The 23,037-nt window shown below is 38.0% G+C and overlaps 1 protein-coding gene across 1 annotated transcript in view; it reads left to right on the forward strand.

The window, feature by feature from the left end:
- The window catches only part of MTHFD1L (methylenetetrahydrofolate dehydrogenase (NADP+ dependent) 1 like), a 146,263-nt gene that overhangs the window by 44,444 nt on the left and 78,782 nt on the right, over positions 1-23,037 (forward strand). The window contains exons 12-18 of the mRNA XM_083348729.1: positions 9,292-9,428; positions 10,388-10,434; positions 12,308-12,415; positions 14,118-14,192; positions 16,802-16,904; positions 19,571-19,647; positions 20,936-21,076. Of these exons, the coding sequence (XP_083204855.1) occupies positions 9,292-9,428; positions 10,388-10,434; positions 12,308-12,415; positions 14,118-14,192; positions 16,802-16,904; positions 19,571-19,647; positions 20,936-21,076 (688 nt within the window). The remainder of the gene's footprint in view (positions 1-9,291; positions 9,429-10,387; positions 10,435-12,307; positions 12,416-14,117; positions 14,193-16,801; positions 16,905-19,570; positions 19,648-20,935; positions 21,077-23,037) is intronic.

The raw sequence follows: 23,037 nt of genomic DNA on the forward strand, positions 1-23,037 counted from the left end.
TTGAGCTACGGATGGCTCCTGACCTTCGCTCCTTCCGCCGGGACCTAAAAACTTATTTATTTGAACACGCCGGCCTGGTCTGATGGGTTTGGGGGTATTTTAATATTATATTTTATTAATTTTATTGTAATTGGGCTACTTATTTAATTCTTTTTTAACGTTTGTATATTGTATTTTATTGTATTTATTGCCCTGTACACCGCCCTGAGGCCTTCGGGAGAAGGGCGGTATAGAAATTAAATTATTATTATTATTATTATTATTATTATTATTATTATTATTATTATTATTATTATTATTATTATTATTATTATTATTATTTATTATGAAGGCCCATTGCTACATGGCTTTATGTTTATATTTGTTATTATTTATTTGTTACATTTATTTGCTGCCTATCTTGCAGTGGGCTACTGTAAGTGTGTGGGTGTCTCTGGATGAGATAGCACATAAATCCAATAAATATATAAATATGCTTAATTTTTCAACACATTCTAACTTTCATTTTCTAGTAGGTGCTCCTTCTTGCATGAACGTTGCCTTTAGCAATAAGGACAATTTTTGCCATGTCACACTTACCGGTAATTTGTGATGGGCTACCAGACCAGGGCTGCATAAACTCAGATAAACAGTAGATGGCACCAAAGTGTGCACGTTTTCCTTTTAGAATATTGCAGAATCTTCCAAAATTCTATCTAGCTCTTTAACAGCAATCAGTGGAGTATAACACGCAACTATCTGCAGCCACTTCTAGACGTTCGTTGGCGGGGGGGGAGGGGAATGAATTATCTATGATCACTTGACTGTTTTGTGTGGAATTATAATGGACAGTAATAATAACCCTGAGGAACAAGTTATTGTTCAAGATAAGGGGAGGGGAAGCGCATTCAGATTTACTAAAACTTTATAATAAAAGTAGTGAGGTATTAGCATTTATAACTTTAGTTTCCTAGTCTGCTTTAACTGGAAAGCCCTGATGTCATTCTTGGAAGTCTGAATGGACACTCTTCCACCCACTTGTTGTCCGAGAGAACTAGGGAGGATGAAGTTTTTCAAATTACATTTCTTCCTCAGACTCACATTTCTTTTGTCTAACCTTCATCTTGGTTGTGGCTCTTCCTTCCGTTCATCAAGGCTATTCTTAACCGCCCATCCCAGGAATCCAGTATAGTATTACAGGTAGTCCTTGATTTACGACCGTAATTGAGCCTGGAATTGCAGTCATAAGTCATTGCGGCCATTAAGTGGGTGATTGCGTGACCGTGCCTGATTTTGCAACCTTTTTTGTGGCAGTGAATGCAATAGAAAACATTAAAAAATGAAATCAGGTGATTGCGGTTCGCTGCAAACAGCTGTGAAAGTACAGCTCACTGTGAAAGTGAGCCAGTTGCCAAGAATCCAGAGTGCAATCATATGATTGTAGGGAGCGGGTATTAGAACTTCAAAATTAGGTCATGAGTACCTTTTCAGATACTGTCCATAGGGTTTTCATGGCAAAGATACTGGAGTGGGTTGCCATTTCCTTCTCCAGTGGATCACGTTTTGTCAGAACTCTCTGCTATGACCTTTCCGTCTTGGGTGGCCCTGCACGGTATAGCTCATAGCTTCATTGAATTACGCAAGCCCCTTCGCCACGACAAGGCAGTAATCCATGAAGGGGCTCACTGGACTCACTGGAGAAGAGCTTAATGCTGGGAAAGATTGAGGGCAAGAGAAGAAGGGGACGACAGAGAATGAGGTGGCTGGATGGAGTCACTGAAGCAGTAGGCGTGAGCCTAGATGGACTCCAGAAGATGGTAGAGGACAGGAAGGCCTAGAAGAACGTTGTCCATAGGGTCGCGATGGGTCGGACACGACTTCGCAGCTAACAACAACAACCTTTTCAGGGGTCCATCATAACTTCGAACAGTCACTAAGTGATTGGTCGTTAAGTGAGAACTACCTGTGTACTTCTTTTTTTTCCTTTTATGTTCTCTTTAAACTGTCCTCTTTGGTTCAGAATGCAACTGTAAAATGTTACATTTACAGAATGTTCCCTTTTCAACATCAAGAGATCACCAGATAAGTTGTGCTGAGAGATAGGAACTGGATAAATCTCCTACCAATACGAGGCTCCTGCAACTTGGTTCCTTTGGCCTTATTGTGAAATTCAGACTACCGGAAAACATTGATTTTTCTGAGCTCACAAAATTGTTACATAGCGTGGGTTTTTATTGTTGTTGTTAAATAATGGTAGACAAAATATTCAGGTCTTTTAAAAGATAAAAAAAATATTTCTGATTGCATCTTTTACCCAAAGCAAATGTAGCTTACAGCCTACAGCTGTACTTTTTGCAAAGTTTCTGTAGTTCAGGGAAATATGTTTCTAATTAGAGGTGGATTTCTAGCTTGAGTCTTTAGGAGGTCATGCAATAGGAGTTACCGCTTTTGGCTCACTTCTGCATGAATGCTCGTATATCCCTGGGAATGAAAATGTAATCCCCAATGTCACATACCTTAAATAAACTACTTATTTCACTGCGTTTGCTAAAGTATCACAGATTTAAGCAGTTAAATGTAGCATATCTTGGCAAGCGTTTTCTCTTAGAAATAGAGTAGGAACGATGTGAATGAAAATGTAATTTAGTTTTGTTTGGTTTTTAACTTGAATTTTCTCTAGCTGATAAAAGAGATGCCCCAGATGAATTGCTTGGGTAGTTTTGAAATCTGTTCTGCAGAAATGCACTGATTGCAGTGCAAATTTGTGGTATTCAGTGTTTTTTACACCAAAATAGAAACAATTCCTCTTTACATAGGAATTATGGGACCGGATGTTTAACATATCTGAACAATGCCATCCTAGAGAAGGCAGGTCTAATTCTGTTAGATAAGCATTGCTAATTTCCATAAGCGTTTTGTCACATAAGAAAACAACTTTTTCTTTCTACATACATCCTCCTCTCCCAAACTTCTTGGCTCATCAAAAGAGTCTTAGTATGTGCACTCATTTTTATCACTTTACTCTCTGCATCATATTAGTACTTTTAAAAGCTTTATCTTTCCTACAATTTTTTTAAAAGGTTCAAACTCAGCCTTAAATTTCCTATTATAAGTTTATGAAATAGAAGATAGGTGACTATTTATACACTGCCTTAAAAATAAAGGGGAAACATGCAGGCATACCTTGTTTTGTTGCACTTTGCTTTATTGTGCTTCTCTTTCATCAGCAAAAAGATTATGACTCACTGGAGGTCAGACAATGATTAGCATTGTTTTTAGCAATAATATATATATATATATATATATATATATATATATATATATATATATATATATATATATATATATATATATATATTTAATTAAGGTATGTACATTGTGGGTTTTTTTAGAGCTAATGCTATTGCACACTTAGTAAGCTACAGTATAGTGTAAACATAACTTTTATATGCCCTGGGAAACCAAAACATTTGTGTGACTCATTTTACTGTGATATTTGCTTTATTGTGGTAGTCTGGAACTGAACCCACAGTGTCCCTGAGATATGCCTGTATTGCACTCATTTTTATTACTTTTTAGTAATTAAGGATATATTGGAAAACTACAACCTTTATGACATTATATGTTTACTTATTTCTTTCAACTCTTAATTCTCTTTATATGTCTTTCATGTGTTGTGATTTATAATTCTGAAATGATTAATGAAATAATATTTTAAAAGAATCAGAACATCAAAACTGCTGGGAGTAAATGATGGAAGCAGCATAAAATTATGTCTGATTGATTGATAGCTAGATAGGTATAAACATGGACATGGTTATGAGTGAAATTTAATTATTTTAAATAATATAGATCCGCATTTTGGAACATTGACTATGAATAATAATTTCAGTGTGTCTCAGCATGCAACCAAAGAATGAACAAATTCTTAACATTTAGATTGATATTAGCTAATGAAAATAAATATCTGGATTATTTTTATTTTAGTATTTTTTTTAAATATAAAAGATCCTTCTTAGCCAAGATGGATTAAATTCTGACCATATTTTAGTGCAGAGGTCCCCAACCTATGGGCAGCGGCCCAGTACTGGGTTGTGGTCTCTTGGGACACCGGGCTGCGTGAATGGCTGGCCAGTGCACACGCGCACCTCCCCTTGTGCCAGCACCAGCTGAGCTGCGAGCCTCTTGCTGGTGCTAGTTGAGCTGCAACTCTTTCACCAGCACTAGCCGAGTCGTGCGCTAGCGCTAGCATCCTCACTTGTGGAACGTCCATTTGTTCAGATACACATGCAGCCACCTTGGCATGTGCACACATGCACGCATAAAGGTGCCTGCCCCTCCCTTTCCTACTGGGCCATCATCCCAGAAAGATTGGCGATCCCTGCTTTAGTGTGTGACAAAGCTGACAAAATGTCTTACATGATGCAGTTCCATTTTAATTCTCATTTGGAAATTAATTAGTTGGATTTTTGGAATAGACAAAAAATTCAGTTCAAACTTAGGTTTGATGATTTTGAAAAGAATCTAGTTTGCTTCAGAGATTCATTCATTAAACTCTTAAATTTGAATCTGAATATTTGTATATCTTTGAATGCACTGAAATCACAAAAGATGTAAATTGTGTTTTAACAGAAATTTGAGGAGGGGAACTGAATATTTATAGTCAGTTATGCTGTGCTATATATTAAACTGATGTACACTAATCTTAGCCAAATTGAGTCTGGCACTTTTGTGCAAGCCAGCTTTAATCTTTTATATTTCAAAAGGAAAATACTAATAATTGGTTTCATAATAGGCCACGATTATGACAACTTGACAATAACATACTGTGATATAATTTCAGAAATTTCATATTTAGCAATGATTCCATGTTTGAAACATAATGTGTGCAGCCACATTATAATGCATGTATTGCCATTTGCCCCCTTGGTTTCTTCTCATTGGTGGCCACATTAATAATTGGTTGGAGGAACTGGATAAATTTTTTAAGTAGTTTATCTTTTAGAGAGGATCATCTTTGTCTAGTTCATGGGTCAACAACCCGCGGCTCTGGAGCCGCATGCGGCTCTTTCAGCCTTTTCCTGTGACTCCCAGTTTGCAGAGAGAGAGACAGAGACAGAGAGAGGCACTTGTGCTTCCCTTCTCTCTCCCCCCCTCTCTGTGTATGACAATAACAACTTGACAATAACATACTCCAAGAAGCTGACAAACTTATTGGGTGGGGTTCCTGCCTTTGCTGTGTCTCCACAGGAAGCAGCAGCCCTCAAGGGCAGGAGAGCCAGCCCAATAACAATGTGTGTCAGCTTGTCTGAGAACAGCGTGAAGCCAGCTTGCCAGGTGAGCAGAAGATCAGAGAGAGAGAGAGAGAACTCATGCACAGCAGCCTCTATTATTTTTTAATTAAACTCTTCAATCAAGTTCCCCCCCCATGTGTGTGCACATGCGCGCGTGCATTTTACAGCTCCCAGTGTTTTTTCTTCTTCTGGGAAACAGGTCCAGGTGGCTCTTTGAGTGTTTAAGGTTGCTGACCCTGGGTCTAGTTTGATCGAGATAGTTTTTTCCCCCCACAGAGGATGTTGTAAAAGAGCATCCTTTTCAAACCGAGAAGTATTAAAGAAGCACATCTTATCTTTTTCTTCTGGACAGTTTCATGAAAATGGCACACAGCATAAATATTGGCTTCGTTAAGAAATTGTGAAGACAGTGAAATGATTTTGTAGAGAAGGAAAACAAGGGGAGGAATTTACTTGTTTATATTTCACAATCTTCTGCAAGGAACAGTTTCAGCAGGATGGATGTGGATGACGAATAAGGTCTCCGGACTGCAATTTTTCAAAATCTCAAAATATTGCCATGGAGCATTGGAAACTGGAAAAATCCTATACTTCCCTTTGGGGGATGAATTAAGACTATTTATAGGGAACTTGTGAAATTAATTGTATACACCGAAAATGGTTAATTGTTAAAAAAAAAGACAATATTGCAGCACTGTTAGCATATGATTGATGCAACTTCCTTTCACACCAGTAAAATATATTGAATTAAAATATCATTTTAAGATCATACAGACCAGAAATTTGAGGGGCTGTAGTAAGGAATACTGGGTGTGCTACTATTGTATTGAGCTCTGTTTGATTTAGTTCTTGACAACTAGTTAATTTGTTGAACAAATAACATCACAGCAAAAGCTCACATTCTTATTGCTCTGCCTGAAGAAGCCCTCTTCTCTAGGCATAAGGGTAAGGAAAATGTGGACTACATCTAAAGGGAATCATTTTTTTGCATGCGGAGACAAAACCAGAGCCCAAACAGGAGCATCTCCAGGCTTTCTGGACAGCTGGCATATCCAGGCAGAGCAGTAAAAATATGAATTTGTACATTTGCTCTAATGATTCTGAAAATACGGGGGTTTATTGATTAAATGAATTTACTCACCTGTCCAGCTCAGTCTTGTGTCTGCACAATTCACCATGCAAAACATAAATCATAAAGCAACATTTCATTAAAACTGAGGACCCCAAAAACTATATTCCAGTCATATTACGGATATCCGGCTCTGTTGACAACCTGGCCTTAGTAGACCGTGAGAAAAACAGGTCTTCAGCTTAGGTACCCATTGAAGAATTTAACTTCTATTTAATCATTTATAATAGAATGTTGTGCATAATTGAGATTTATGCATGAGATTTTTTTTATTATACATATGCCTCTTCTTATTCAGTCAGATGGTAGAAAGGCATTAGCAGCAAGGTCACCTCTTTAAAGTGGTGGATGTCACCAGGTCATTGAATCACCACTCTTTATAATATATTCACATGATAAACAGAGGCAGAGTTTTGATCAGCTAATGGTGCCTGCCATTTTGAAGCTAGTGACCATCACTTCAGAAACCCCTAGGCACAACATTGATTTTGTTGTTGTTGTCGTTAGTTGCAAACTCGTGTCCAACCCATTGCAACCCCATGGACAACGTTCCTCCAGGCCTTCCTGTCCTCTACCATCTTCTGGAGTCCATTTAAGCTCACGCCTACTGCTTCAGTGACTCCATCCAGCCACCTCATTCTCTTGTCCTCAATCTTTCCCAGCATCAGGCTCTTCTCCAATGAGTCCTTCCTTCTCATTAAGTGGCCAAAGTATTTCAGTTTCAACTTGAGGATCAGGCCTTCTAAAGAGCAGTCAGGGTTGATCTCCACTAGGACTGACCGGTTTGAACGCCTCACAGTCCAAGGGACTCGCAGGAGTCTTCTCCAGCACCATAGTTCAAAGGCCTCAATTCTTTGTCACTCAGCCAATTCTAAAGCCAAAATATTGCCGCTGAATTTTGATTGCACATAATATCTCTCAAATGGTAATGCTTTTAACACTGACTTTATTATTTGTGTACCATATCAACTATGTTTAAAAAGGAGAAATTAAATAAAGAAAAGTTTTAACCCTCATGTCTTCACTGTTCACACTCAAGAAGGTTATCAAGCTGTTTTTCCATATGTTCTCAATCATCCAAGTTTCTAATGTTTTATTATCAAGAAATGCCATGCAGCTCAAAGAGATTTATTGTATGGAAGATTTTTTTTTCCAAGCTAGCCTTGCATTTCAAAATCACTGCATTTCTGCGGGTCTTAGGGTTTTAAGCTTTAGTTAAATGTTATTATTTAGAGCAGATTCTTGGGAATATCAGAATGATGATAAAGTTCAGTCCTATAGGGAATTGTAGTGGATCGTAGCACTGCAAAACTTGAGAAATCCTATCTTACTGATGTTGTGATTTAGTGTATAATAATAATAACAACAACAATAAAAACAATAATGTTGGAAGGGACCTTGGAGGTCATCTAGTCCAGGGCTTTTCTACCATGGTACACGTACCACTGGTGGTATGTCAACACCTGGCAGGTGGTACTCTTACGATAGGTTTGTAGCGGGATGAGCTGAAGCGGCGACAACCCAGCACAGGTCTGTGGGAGAGCCAGCTGGAGTGGCACTGTTGCCGGAGCTCCGCTGAGCACCCAGGATCTGCACCAGGCTCCAGCTGATTGGCGCTTCCAGAAGCTGCGCACAGCCTGAGGAAGGAGTCAGTTGCAGCTACATCAAAGACAAAAGGAGGAAGAGGGGATAACGTGTCCATGGGGTATTTAAATTTGGCCCAGGGCTACCCTGGAGACAGCGAGGGGCTGGCCCACCCCAGCTTGCAATCAAAGGAAAACCCCAAATCCAGTGGGCCAGAAGGCAGCCCAGCCACCGCGCCCCTCTGTTTCCTTCTCCTCACCCCCTGGGCACAGAGGCAGTTGCTGCTCCTCACCATAGCTGGGGCAGGACTTGCAAGTACTTCTGTCCTACAAAGTGGCATTTCCCTGGCACTCCCACCTGCCACCATGCTGACAGACCTGACTGAAGTCTGCACGCTCCAGCCTCACTTACCCTTTTCTTGCCTATCTTAACTTGTGTTTCTAATCTGTTTTTTACAGTACTGTTTTTGATAGGTTGGACTGTTTTTCTCCTTTGTGTAAAGATGGATGCAAAAAACAAGTTAAATAGTTCTGCTTTCTCCCTGTTGCTTGTCAGCTTCTTGCCACTTTCTCCCACTAATGGACTAATTGTTTCCTTAACTTTTTTTCTTGTTTTTTACATGTTGAAAGAAGCTTTTTTTGTTATTTTTGACTTTTGTCGCAAGTCTTAGTTCATTTTGAGCCTTAGCTTTCCTCACTTCATCTTTGCAGGCTCGGGCTATTTCCTGATATTCAGGCTTAGTTATGTGCCCCTCTTTCCACTTTTTATACTTGTCCTTTTTGTCTTTCAATTTATCAGAGAGTTCTTCATGCAGCCATGCTGGTTTCTTTTGAGAGCTGTTATTTTTCTTCTTTGTTGGTATTGTGCTAGACTGGGCTTTTATAATCTCACTTTTCAAAATTTCCCAAGCTTCTTGAGTTGTTTTCCCCTTGAGGATTCTCATCCATGGAATCCTTCCCAAGCTCTCTCTAAGTTTATTGACAATTTATTTTGCTAAAATAATAACTTATAATATAAAACAGTAATTTGGGTAGGAGGTATAGATGCATTGGTATATCCCTGTTCACACCTTTAATATGTCTCATATTAAAGGTCTAATATGATTAATTATCAGAACTAATTGTCTAATTTATATAACATCCTAGATTATATTCTTTCTGTTTTATTCTATGATTGGCATATGTTTCTGCCTGGATGATTTTTACATAAGAATGGTAAAATATCATTATTGATTGAAATATCCTTATTTAGGCTAGAGCCAGCAAACCTATTGATGGAATGTGACTTATCATCTTATTTTGTTAGGATTACACCGACACCTCTTGGGGAAGGGAAGAGCACTGTGACGATTGGCTTGGTCCAAGCACTGACAGCCCACCTTAAAATAAATTCTTTTGCCTGCCTGAGACAGCCTTCTCAAGGACCTACTTTTGGTGTTAAAGGTAAGCATTGCTTCCTCATATAAGAGCAGGCAGTAATTTCCCTTTGAAAATCACAGGAGGATTGGCTGCTTCCATCATGTTATTAGCAGAGGAGATTGGGCAAAAAGTCATGGACTTTTTGTAATTGCTTAACACAGGGGTCTCCAAACTTGGCAACTTTAAGACTTGTGCTCTTCAACTCCCAGTATTTCTCTGCCCTCCATGCTGACTGGGGAATTCTGGGAGTTGAAGTCCACAAGTCTTAAAATTGCCAAGTTTGGAGATCCCTGGCTTAGCAGTTTGTAAGGTAGTTCAGACAAGAAACCAAAACCAAGACTACCCTTATTCTAAGGTTGCAGTAACATCTTGTAAGTTTGAAAGTGAAAACACTTCCTCTCTTCCTTACCTTTCCTTTCCAGAGAACTAGGAAAAGTCTCTTCTAAGACACTTATTGCACCCCATTAATCCTCTGGACTCAAATTTTGTTTATCAGACTGTTCTCTTGGCTATGTCTCCCAAGGCTATTTTGACAGCTTATTACATCACCTTAAGTTCTGCAAAGTTTAAGACACCCTATTTGTTTTTTAAACTCCCCTCCCCATATTTGGAACCCAGTTTGAGAGGAATAAATTTGTTTCATTCCTTAAACCCCTGTAGCTATAGCTGAGGAAAGCTGATGTTTTTTAATACAATGTGTTAGTCTGGAAAAGTGTTGGCAGTCTCCTGAGTTTTGACCCTCAGATGCCTGAAATCCTTTAAACGCTTCCAAATTTACCGAACGTTTACCCTTTCCAGGGGTTCTTGAGGTGTTTTCACTGGCCCAAAAGATGCTGAAGACAATAGGCAATCCAAATCTGATGTAAGGAAATTGGATTAGCTTCCGGATCATATTCTGAGCTGAGTGAATGTTAACCTGAAATGAGGGGAAATTGTGACCTTTATCCTCCAGAGTTTGCTAACATGTTTTCTTTATTGTGTAGGAGGAGCAGCAGGAGGTGGATATGCTCAAGTCATACCCATGGAAGAGGTAAGCACACATTTGCTTTGGAAAACTAAATAATGCAGAGGCCCTAATTGAGAAGTAGTAAAAGCACAGAGACAGTACTTCTGTGAAATTTATTTAAATGGCAAGCCAACTTTAATTTTTAAATAATGACTTTAGCTTGGGCCAAGATAATTTGCTGCTTGAGGAGGGGTACACATTTCATATTTGGTAGCATTGAAGGACATCCTAGATTCAGACAAAACAAGGGTTCAGCCAGGCAGACCTAGAAAGAATTGACTCCCTTGTTTCTAGTGCTCTCCACCTTCCTTGGCTTATACCAGGGTCCATCCTGAAATTTTCATTTTGTGTACCAGTTTGCATGTGATCCTAGACCAAGGGGCTCTACTCACAGTCACTCAATGCATAGTCATGTCTCCGACTACTGCAATGCACTATACATGGGGCTGCCTTTGAAGAGTTTGTGGGAAATTCAGCTGGTTTAAAATGCAGTGGCATCAGCAATTATGTGTGTTTCTTGCAGAACACACATTACACTTCTGCTTCATGAGCTGCTTTGGTTACCAATTTGTTTCCAGACCCAATTCAAGGTGCTGGTATTGATCTGTAAAGCCCTTATGGCATGGGACCAGATTATTTGAGAACCGCCTCTCCCCAATTTTATCTGCCCATCTCTCTAGATTTAGTAGAGAGGGCAAGTTATGGGTTCCATCTCTAGGAAGCTACTTTTAGTGGACCATAGGCAGTGGGCTTCTCTGAAATTGTCCCCACATTGTGGACTCACTGAGGTGAAGTTGGCCTCATCGCTGAGCTTCTGAGAGTCACTCAAGATTTGGTTGCATCAACAGGCCTGGGGAGCCAAGGAAATGGGTGAGCTAGTGAGATGGCTGCACTATTTACAATGTCCATTCTTTTAATTTTCACTTTAGCTTGGTTTTTTAAAAATTGTATATGTTTTAATTGTTAATAATTATAATAACATTTGTAGTTATTGATTGATTGTTTTAACTTGTAAGAGTCACTTGTTCTGTGAAATGTGTGGCTCAGTGGGTTAGGACGCTGAGCTTGTTGATCAGAAGGTCGGCAGTTTGGCGGGTCGAATCCCGAGTGCCGCGTAACAGAGTGAGTGCCTGTTACTCGTCCCAGCTTCTGCCAACCTAGCAGTTCAAAAGCACGTAAAAAATGCAAGTAGAAAAATAGGGACCACTACAATGGGAAGGTAACAGTGTTCCGTGCACCTTTGGCGTCTAGTCATGCCGGCCACATGACCACGGAGACGTCCTCGGACAAGCGCTGGCTCTTCGGCTTTGAAACGGAGATGAGCACCGGCCCCTAGAGTTGGAAACGACTAGCACACATGTGCGGGGGAACCTTTACCTTTACCTATAAATTATGTAGATACATGATAATCAGACACACAGACAGACTCAGTCTGTGATTTTCTCAAGGATATTAATTAAACCTTTTAGTTAAGGAAACATATGAAAAGCTTTACTTGCCACCCAGATTTTATTTCGTATAGAGTCTGAGGTGGATTCCTACAGTTATTTTAAAAACATGTCATTTTTGTTCCTCTTTATCCAAATCATAAATCAAAATGATTTTTAAATGTGCAAATCACCCACAGCCTGCCACATTTAAAAAGTAATATTTTCAACTTTCTTGTATGAATTTCTGCTTAGGTCATGAGAACTAAGTTACAGAACATAGAACTGAGACCATCTATAGCGTAATAAATCACTTCAATCATGACAGTTATGAATTCCATAATATTTCAAACTACTTATCTGAACTACTAATCCCAGAAGTGAAAGTGTTTGGATGGGTTGAAACAACTGACACCAGTTTAATGAAGTGTGCAAAAAGAATGTCTTTCTCATATTTCATTCCTTTATAGTTCAACCTTCACTTAACTGGTGATATTCATGCCATTACTGCAGCAAATAATTTGCTAGCTGCTGCCATAGACGCTAGGATTCTACATGAGAACACTCAATCTGATAAGGTAAGAATAATTCTTCACTCCACAATAATTTGCTGTGAAATGCAATTTTAAGAATATAATAATTAAAGCCATTTCAAATATTTCATCATTGACTGCTAGGAATTTGAAGGTCTGAAACTTGTGTGGAGAAAAGAGAAATTGGGTTTTCCCCTTGCTTTATTCCCTCTGAATCAATCCTTCCTTCCTTCCTTCCTTCCTTCCTTCCTTCCTTCCTTCCTTCCTTCCTTCCTTCCTTCCTTCCTTCCTTCCTTCATATTTTGAAGGAGAGATTTTTTAAATGATAACAGAATGATTCAAAGTTTCAACCCCTTTCTGATCCTAGCATGATTTTTTTTTAAAAAAGTACATGTACAGCAGAACAGTTATGACCCTGGGGGCTATTATTTTTTTTAAAAAAGAAGGCAGTGTCTATTCTGACTCATGCTTGTAGACATTAACTGAAGGTGTCTAAACCTTGGCAACTTTAAGATATGTGGTCTTCAACTCCCAGTATTCCCCAACCAGCATATGCTGACTGAGGAATTCTGGAAGTTGAAGTCCATATGTCTTAAAGTTACCGGAGTTGAGAAATCTTGAAAATGGATTTGTTTCTGCTCCTGAAGTCTGATTGGAACTCAATGAACCCGTGCTGTAGTGGGCAGAAATCTATGATGGAATCTGTCATATTAAAATTGCTATCCTGGACATATGGTATATTATTAGAAATAGCCCAAAACTTTGAAAGGGATGCAGAGGCCAAGTTGCTTGTTCAGGTATTCTTATTTTGAGAAAGATAGGTATGTAGCACCATTGATAGTAACCCCATAGATATACATAAATCTTTGAGCTGGAAAAAAATATATTCCCCATGACCTCCAGGACAGTCTTTTAATTGTGACATGCCACATCAAACTATAAGTTTGATTGCTACACACACTGCGCTTTCTCATAAAAGGCATTTTAAAGTTGAAAAACTGTTGGCTCGAATATTTCTTTTGAAATGCATATAATTTAGATTGCAAAAAGATAGGATTAGGCTTGGCTAAGTTCTTGGCTTACATTCAACATTATGTAAGCTTTAGTTTGATTTTCCCTTTCTCCTGTTACATTTGGCTCAAAAAAGGAATGGGAACTCCAGGACAAAATGATGGCCATCTCTCAGTTCTGGGAGTTGCAATGCAACACTTGGGAGGAAACCAAGTTGGTGGAAAACTGCATTTGAGTGACTCAAAAATTAGTTCCAATCTACTGCATAAATAAGAACAGACCAGGTTTCGAGGGCCAGACTATTTAAAATATTAGACAAGGAAAAAATTAGATTCCCTATCATAAAACCTCAGAGGGAGGGGTGATTAAATAAATGCTGTAGTTAAGGAGACTTACTAAATTACTAAATGTAATTCTATCCCCTAAAACTGACACACATTGGTGTTTTCAGTTTTTCGGTTTTCAGGTCAGCTTTTCAGTACTACACAATCCATCTGCTGAAGCCCTCACGTGCATTTTATTAATTATGACACCAACTCATTTTATAGCAACTGGCTTTATTTCCTTTTAAAAAGGGGGGAAATTATCTCAGAAGCAACGGTAAATGGAGGCATGCTTAGAACAGCTTTGGAACATGGATACAAAGCCTGAACAGAATTATTACAGATAAAGTTATCTGTCTATAATACCTGATTGAAATAGCACTTACTGATTTTTACTGCTGTATTTTTTCCAGGCCTTATATAATAGATTGGTTCCATTAGTCCATGGAGAAAGGAAATTTTCAGCTATACAGCTTGCACGCATGAAAGTAAGTAATTTTTTAAGGAATAGAGAATCTTTTGGAAGACACTGGTTTGGGCTTTTCTTTTTAAAATAAAATAAAGTTGATACAGATTTTAACGAGAAGAGGAGGAGGAGGCAATTCTAATAAAGGCTGGTCTACAGACAAGAATAGGATAAAATAAAAGTAACTGAGGCACGATAAAAGATGCTGAGCTTGTCAACTGGAAAGCTGGCAGCCCAGGTTCAACACCTGAGTGGTGCACAATGGTGTGAACACACATTACCTACCTCAGTTCCTGCCCACCTAGCAGTTCGAAAATATGCAAATTTGGGTAGATAAATAGGTACCACTTCTGGTGGGAAGGTAACAGCGTTCCATACAGCTTGGCATATAGTCATGTTGGCCACATGACCACAGAAATGTCTTGGGACAATGCTGGCTCCCTCAGCTAAGTAACGGAGATAAGCACCGCTCCCTAGAGTCAGACATGAGTCAGAAACCTTTAATTTTATCTTTAATGTAACTATTTTCTTCCATCGTATGGAATTCCATATGCTCTAAAAGAACAATGGGAAGGCATTTTCATGTGCTTTCTGCAACTTACATTTTTAAAGCTGTTAAAAAGTGGTTAGTAGCTTTAAGTTACAGTCCAATGGACTTCGAAGTGAATAAAAAATATTTACCTTTAAATACAGTATATTTATACTCTTTAGTTGTTCAGCTTCAAGCAAACCACCAAGTTCTGAATCACCACGAGGATGGGGAAAATGCTTATGTATACACTGCCCACATCTATGAAAAAAGCAAGGTAGATTCAGAATAATTACATGGACCAGAATTATTTAAGTAGCTGGAAAAATCTTTAAATTAATGCCACTTATTACATGGTTGGGGGATGCTGAAAAGATTATGTAGATATCTTGCTGAAATTCCTTGATTTTTCTCACTGACAGATTACAAATAGCAGACTGGAAATGTAAAACAATGCCAGGCAGCTATTTATCTTGACTGTTAAATGTGTTCTCTGGGAATTACTGGATTTGATTATGATTCTCAGTCTTACAGAGGAAAACAATCCTGCTGTACATTTTGTATATAAAAGCACTGAATATATTTAATTTCTGTAATCAAAAGCTAAGATTATTGTAGTTGCATAAAATGCTGACCAACGTATTTTTGAAAAAGTGAAGGAAAGAGAACTTAGTTTGGAATGAAAATTATAATTATACTTTACATTTTGGACATCTAAGTTATTAGTAGTAGCTTAATTAGATTCAAGAAGGGACGCGGTGGCTCAGTGGGTTATTTCTCTTCAATTAGAAATTTACAGAAAAAGATCAAAGAATGCAGTTTGTTTAGAAAATCGGCTATGTGGAGCAGGGAGATTTGAAAAACGATTGTTATCAAAGTCTCTCAATCACAGAATGCTGTAGAAGTTTGTATATCTGTAGGGATATATGAAGGGACGCGGTGGCTCAGTGGGTTAGGACGCTGAGCTTGTCGATCAGATGGTCGGCAGTTTGGCAGGTCAAATCCCGAGTGCCGCATAACAGAGTGAGCGCCTGTTACTCGTCCCAGCTTCTGCCAACCTAGCAGTTCGAAAGCATGTAAAAATGTAAGTAGAAAAATAAGGACCACTACGATGGGAAGGTAACAGCGTTCCGTGCGCCTTTGGTGTCTAGTCATGCCGGCCACATGACCACGGAGACGTCCTCGGACAAGCGCTGGCTCTTCGGCTTTGAAATAGAGATGAGCACCGGCCCCTAGAGTTGGAAATGACTAGCACACATGCGTGGGGGAACTTTTACCTTTACCTTTTAATTAGATTCAAGGCTGTATATCAGTAAGAATTTCCTGGGCCTTTTAACAATAAAGAAGAACCATTGGAATCAAAAGAAAGGGAGAACCGTATACAGAATTAGGAAGAAATTAGTCTCTTATCCCATTCTGCATTCACAATAGCCTTATCTGCTAGAGATTAACTTAAGTATGTCATTCAAGATATTTGTTTAACAACACACATTGGAGATTCAATAACTGCCTCCTATTGAGCCTCTTATTAGTAGTTCTGCTACTCATGTCTATAGGATGGAGGTGAGCCCTCTAGGCAGCTGGACCCAGAATATTGAAGAGTCTCTGCTCCGAGTAAAGTTTCCTTCTCATAACCTCATATCCGGTTCATTGTAAAGATGGCTAAACCTCAATTTTGTGCTCCTTTGGGCAAACAGGACCTTCACCACCTAATATCCTACTGAATATTTGTCACTTTCCTTTGCATGCAGTAATTATAGTAGTTGATAGGGCTTATGGTTTCTTTCACAATATTTCAGCCATTTTGGGAATGAATTGTTTCATACTTCACTCTCAAGATATATTACTATATTTGCTGCTGCTTTTTCTCCTCTTTCTTCTTCCACTGGAAAAGAAAATTAGAACTGGAATATCTGTTGGGATGAACCTCTGCCTGTTTCATTTCTACATTAAGAAAAACTGCAGTGGATCAGATCAGGCTTTAGGTGCTATGTAGGCACAGTTTAGCTTGTATGAGAAGAATTTATGTTCCTTGAATAGGCCACCATGGCTACTATGGTCAATTGTCTATTTCTATCTCTTTTTTCTTTATTTGTTTTTAGCGGCTCGGAATAACCAAAATAGATCCTGATACATTAACCGCAGATGAGATTAACAAATTTGTGCGACTTGATATAGACACCTCTACGATAACGTGGCAAAGGGGTAGGTATTAAACACAAGGAGTCTCCATCTGGTCTACTTTGCTCTTGCATAAAGTCATCGACCAGATATATTCTGGAAAGTTTCAAGCCTAACGTAAACAATTACTTTTGAAAGAAGCAAAGTTTTATATGCAGTTTTTGGCAAAAATTTCTTCTCAGAACTGATTAAGTTATTCAGTGAAAAGGAAAAGAAATCTATGCATTTGCTTAACTATCTTTTGTGACTTGATAATGGGGTCTGGAAGCAGAGCAACATCTGACACTATCCTGATTAGTATTTTGGTAACACGTTAATAAGTTCGGTCTTGATTTTTCCTGTATATTTTGTACTTTGAATTTTGAGAACTGGAAATATGATAAGCGTTTCCCCTTTTCTTATTTTAACTCAGTGATTTTATTGCTCTGGGCTAAAGACCCACAAAAACCTGACATAAAAGCTATGTAAATGTTCTTCCCATTCCTTAAGCTTTTTGCAATTCTCAGCAAATTTGGTGAATGTGAGAATGTGAAATATCCTGCTTGTAAGAACCCAACTCACCCAGAATAAAAGCAGCATACGCAATTTGTGGTGGAAAGCTGTAGTGAAACTATTTTTGATTTCCTTAGTTTTTCATAATACCATAGAAACTGGAAAGGGAATTGATGACAATTATAAACAATGGCTTGGCGATAGGTAAGCCAAAGAGTATAAATTGTGTGTCTTCCTCAAAAATACACATATCCTGTGAGTGTATGAAAGTATTAGGATGGTGTATTTTTGCCACAGTCTGTTTTTGACACTCACAGGTTCCACTTCTTTAAAAACCTGCATTTAGAATTGGATGAAGGGATCATAAATAACAGTGTTGGATATTTCTTCAGTAGGCATCTGTTAAAGGAGCAAACAAACCTATGACATGTATATTTTTTTCTGATGTCAAGAAATACAAAAGGAGAGGGTTTGCTTTAAAACATAACAACACGCATCTCATCATTTTATTCATTGCTGTAGCTAGTAGGATATATTTATGCTTCTTCCATGTAATCAGGACCCTGACTGGCCATGACTTCCGTTTGTCTGTGAAAGCCTGTGCACCTCTCCCTGTGCATAGCCCTTGTTCTGCTGTCATCAAATCTAAGGCTGTCACAGGCTGACTTTGGTCATAGAGTAGAAATATATATTCAGCAGATGGAATTTAACATACTAAGTAATCATAGAACAAATACATAATGCATTTTGGTAAATCTAGATAGCACAACTTCAGTTACTTGTCCATGTATACATCCTATCAAAAAATTATAAACTTGTCCGCTTTTTAGATGTAGCATGGAACACCCCTATAAGTTAGTCATTGCATTCTTCTTCCTTGATGTTGTAAAGTGAAAATAGCTTTCTTTCCAGAATGAAAAGCACAAATCAAAACCATCAAGAAAATATCCGCAACTGAAAGAGGTTTTAAAACATTCCATATTTGTGGCCTACAAAATGTTATTTTAGAAAGCTTGTTTGATCCTCGTAAGATAGTGGTGTATTTTTCCATATACATATTGAATTAAAATCCATATAATGTCTTATTAAACAAAAAAGGCTTCCTTAAATTTCTGCATTCATTGCAGTAGAACAGCATGTCTTTCCAAATTTTCATTTTATTTCTTTACTGAACAAACATTCATAATCACCCCTCTACCAGAAGAAATTTTGGGTGGCAAATAGAATAAAAACATACTACTTAAAAAGATCATTTAGAACATGCTCATTGTTCATCTAAACGTAAAGTTAGAGCCTCTTTCAAGTCAGATTTAACTCCTGGTAACTTCATGGACATGTCAATATTGTTTTCTTGGTAGCAATATGGAAGCGACTTGATCTTCCATCTTCTGGGACATTATTTTTTTTTTTTGTCTAACAGTCTAACCCAGGGTTAGGCAACCTCGGCTCTTTTATGACTCATGGACTTCAACTCCCAGAATTCTGAGAGTTGAAGTCCATGAGTCATAAAAGAGCTGAGGTTGCCTACCCCTGTCTAACCTATAGTTTTGATGTTCCCTGGAGATCCCTCATCCAAATATTAACAGTCTTTAAATTTCTCAAAATATCCTTATTTCCAACCATTATTGGATCCAAGGGTAATTTGGATTGTTTTACAAACACTTTTAATTGAAAAAGGAGGTTCCAATAATGAATGTTCAGAAAAATGGTCAATCCGGGGGGAATTCTAAGGAAAGGTCTTTCTATCTTTGTAGCTGAAAGGTTAAATTTTCCTATGAACAAAGTTTAGAGCAGATAATTTTATGATTTTGCTAAGCAATATTTTGAAGTGTCTTTTGACTTTGTGTCTGTGTTAAAAATATTAATAATTTGCACTCAGGAGTGAATATTTTAGACATTCTATAATCATCTTATTGCAAAAAAAATGTAATTATTCTAGTCCCATCTAAGAATTTGCAGCAAAATTCAACCACACAAAAACTTCTGTTGCTCTATCTTGCTACAGTTCCACACTTCCATAGCCTTTCAAAAGAAGAAGAATATGCATTAAGATAATGAAATATGTGTATGTTTAAATTATATCTGTAATATATCATATTAACAGAGTGAGATATGCAAACATTTCCCACCCAATTTTGGTAGAAGAACAGAGGCTTTGATGCTTTAGTAAACGTTTCAGCTATTTGTTTTCTTTTCAGTGGTGGATACAAATGATAGATTCCTTAGAAAAATAACAATTGGCCAAGCAAATACAGAGAAGGGATTTTCTCGCCAGGTAAATAAAGTTCCAATACATTGTATGTTTGAGATTAAATTTCATGTACACTTTATGACGCTTTGTTCCTGCTATTATTTCAGTAAATTGATATACCAAAGTTTAGAAATGAATACAGCTGCACCATAACTTGAGATACAATTTAGGATCATTGTTTCTGTTTAGGTTAAACATAATCTATGTTTATTCCAGAAGTTCAATCTGCTTTACTATCTATAGCAGGGGTCTTCAAACTCGGCCCTTTTATGACTCATGGACTTCAACTTCCAGAATTCCTTAGCCACCATGCCTGGCTGAGAAATTCTGGGAGTTGAAGTCCATGAGTCATAAAAGGGCCGAGTTTGAAGACCTCTGATCTATAGCATACAGGAATAATTTCATTTCAACATAGAATTAGACAGAGCTGAAAAAATATGTAGAACTAGAACTCAATGGATTACCTCTATTGATAAATTAGCTCAAAAGTTATATGGATGGAATGGCCACCTGAGATTCCAGTATACCCTTGAGAGCACTTAAGAGCCTATTGCTAAACAAAATATAAGAGAAGGATATCAAATGGAATATACAACCTCCTTCAAGCTTAATGTGATGGGCAGGTAGGTGGTCCTAGTTCTTTACATAAACAGGTAGAGAACTAACTAACTAACCAGACTGAGGGGTTTTAATTATTTAATTAATGGGGTTTTAGTTAAGTTCAGGGATTAATTTAATCTTAGTTTTAATCGTTTTTAATTGTATATGATGTATTTTAACTTTTAATTTTCCCTGTAAACCGCCCTGAGCCCTACAGGAATAGGGCGGTATATAAATTTAAATATAAATAAATAAATATAAATAAAATAAAAACTAGATAAGAAATTGGTCTTCCATATAACCATAAAGGCAATGTTGTCCTTTACCATGTTAAATGAGAGAGTATGTTGTAAGCTTTCCCTAGGGCTACAGGAATCAAACCATTTAGCCATCATTCCTAGCACTCATCTAGGTACTAAGCTCTCAGGATTTTATCTTGCACTGTGCTGATCTTGCCAGCTTTACAGACCAATAGAGAACAATATAAAATCTCCTACAACTGAGCTTGACATGGTATCTAAATAAACTGCAGATTGCTTTGTGGTTTTCTTAGCAAGAATATACAAGTGGTTTCCATGACCACCTTCTGGGTTTTTGTTTTTTGTTTTTAAATTCTCATAGCTGACAGCTATGAGACTATGCTAGGCATGTAGGATATCCAGTAATGCGCTTTGATTGTCTATTTTCTATATCTTTCCTTTTCTGTTCACAGACTCAGTTTGATATAGCTGTTGCAAGTGAAATTATGGCAATATTAGCGCTAACCAGTAGCCTGTCTGATATGAAAGAGAGACTGGGAAAAATTGTGGTTGCTAACAACACAAAAGGGGAACCTGTGACAGCACAAGATTTGGTGTGTATTACTTATTTATAATGTTTTCATAATGTTTCAGTGGTGGACAAGCAGCAACATATGATAAAATGATACAGTAATCATAAAAATAGTCAATTTTGTCAAATAATAATACAAGCAATTATGATATAATCATAAAATGATACCACCATTTAGCATCAGGCAAAACCTTATCAGTTCCCTGGTACCTCTGTCTACACATGTCTCTGTCCCCAAATGCATGCTGTAAAAGTGAGGGTGCAAATCTTATAGCTGGTGGGAATGCAGGAGCCACTCTCCTATGGAAAACTCTTCTTCAAATACTGTATATTAACAAGGAATGGAAAACAAACACTCTATAAGCAAGCTTTAGGTTTTGTTTAGCATAAACGATTTCAGTCAGCCTCAATCAGCCTGTAAGGCAGGGGTCTTCAAACTTGGCCCTTTTATGACTTGTGGACTTCAACTCTCAGAATTCCGCAGCCAGGCTAGCTGAGGAATTCTGGGAGTTGAAGTCCACAAGTCATAAAAGGGCCAAGTTTGAAGACCCCTGCTCTAAGGCATGTAGGATTTTAAAGGGAAGCACAGCATCTTGAAATGCACCTGAAAATATATCGGCAAATGATAAAGGATACATGGTGGAAGATGCCAAGACTACTACAATTAGTAAAGAACACAGGACACTAGTTCCCACCATGTTGGTGTTTTATGACAATTTTGAGTGTTCCCTTTAATGTGCAGAGCATTACATTTTGCATTATTTGTATGAGCTGTAAGCATGCAATGCTTTTTGAAAATGTTTCTTTGGGTTTAGAAATACAGTGCAGGTAAGAGATAACATGTTACCTATCTATTCATGAAGCAGTTGCTCAAAAGAACCAAGCACTAGTCTACACGCATGCATTCTCCTTGCTTTTTTTTGAAAAGGACTTCAATCACTTTGCTTTCCTGTTGCTTTTATACCTTTTGAAGTGAAGAACATGGCAGAGGAATTGAAGTAACTATTTGTAGAACATTAATGACAATAATAATAATGTTTGGACTCAAAAAATCTTGACTTTCACTTGAGTGCACATTTTGATTTGATTAGAACCGTGGCGGCACAGTGGTTAGAATGCAGTACTGCAGGCTACTTCTGCTGACTGCCGGCTGCCAGCAGTTTGGCAGTTCGATTCTCACCTTGCTCAAGATTGACTCAGCCTTCCATCCTTCCGAGATCAGTAAAATGAGGACCCAGATTGTTGGGGCCAATAGGCTGACTCTGTAAACTGCTCAGAGAGGGCTGTAAAGCATTGTGAAGCAATATATAAGTCTAAGTGCTGTCGCTATTGCTATTGATGAATAGAAAGGTAAAGGTTTCTCTTTCCAGTCGTGTCGACTCTAGAGGATGGTGCTTAACTCTGTTTCTTGGCCAAGGGAGCCAGCGTTGTCCGAAAACAATATTCCATGGTCATGGTGCCAGCATGACTATACTCCAAAGTCACACAGAACACTATCACATTCCCACCAAAGTGGTACCCATTAATCTACTTGAATTTTCATGCTTTCAAACTGCTAGGTAGGCAGGAGCTGAGGCAAGTAACGGGAGCTCACCCATCGGGCAGCGCTTGTGTCTCGAACCTGGACTGTCAGCTTTTTAGCTGACAAGCCCAGTATCTTTAACCGCTGAGCCATCGTGCCCTCTCATTTTGATTAATAATAGCATATATTCAAATGTGAATGCATTTTTTAAATTACTTTCATTTCTGTCTCTGTAAAATGTTTTCATGCGTTTTTACAATTCTTTATTTAATATTCAGCCAAAACCACTAATTCCTTCTTTCTTTTATTTCTTTCGGATATGAATAATATTTAATATACCCAGCAACTCTCTTTGGTTTGAATTTCAAGAGTGCTACATCACATCTTTAGCACAGTGTAATGAAATCTAAAATACACATTGACCGATGAAAACCAGATGCTGCAAGGAATGGAGGTGGGAG

The sequence above is a fragment of the Vipera ursinii genome, assembly GCF_947247035.1.
Source record: "Vipera ursinii genome assembly, chromosome: 1".
Lineage (NCBI taxonomy): Eukaryota > Metazoa > Chordata > Lepidosauria > Squamata > Viperidae > Vipera > Vipera ursinii.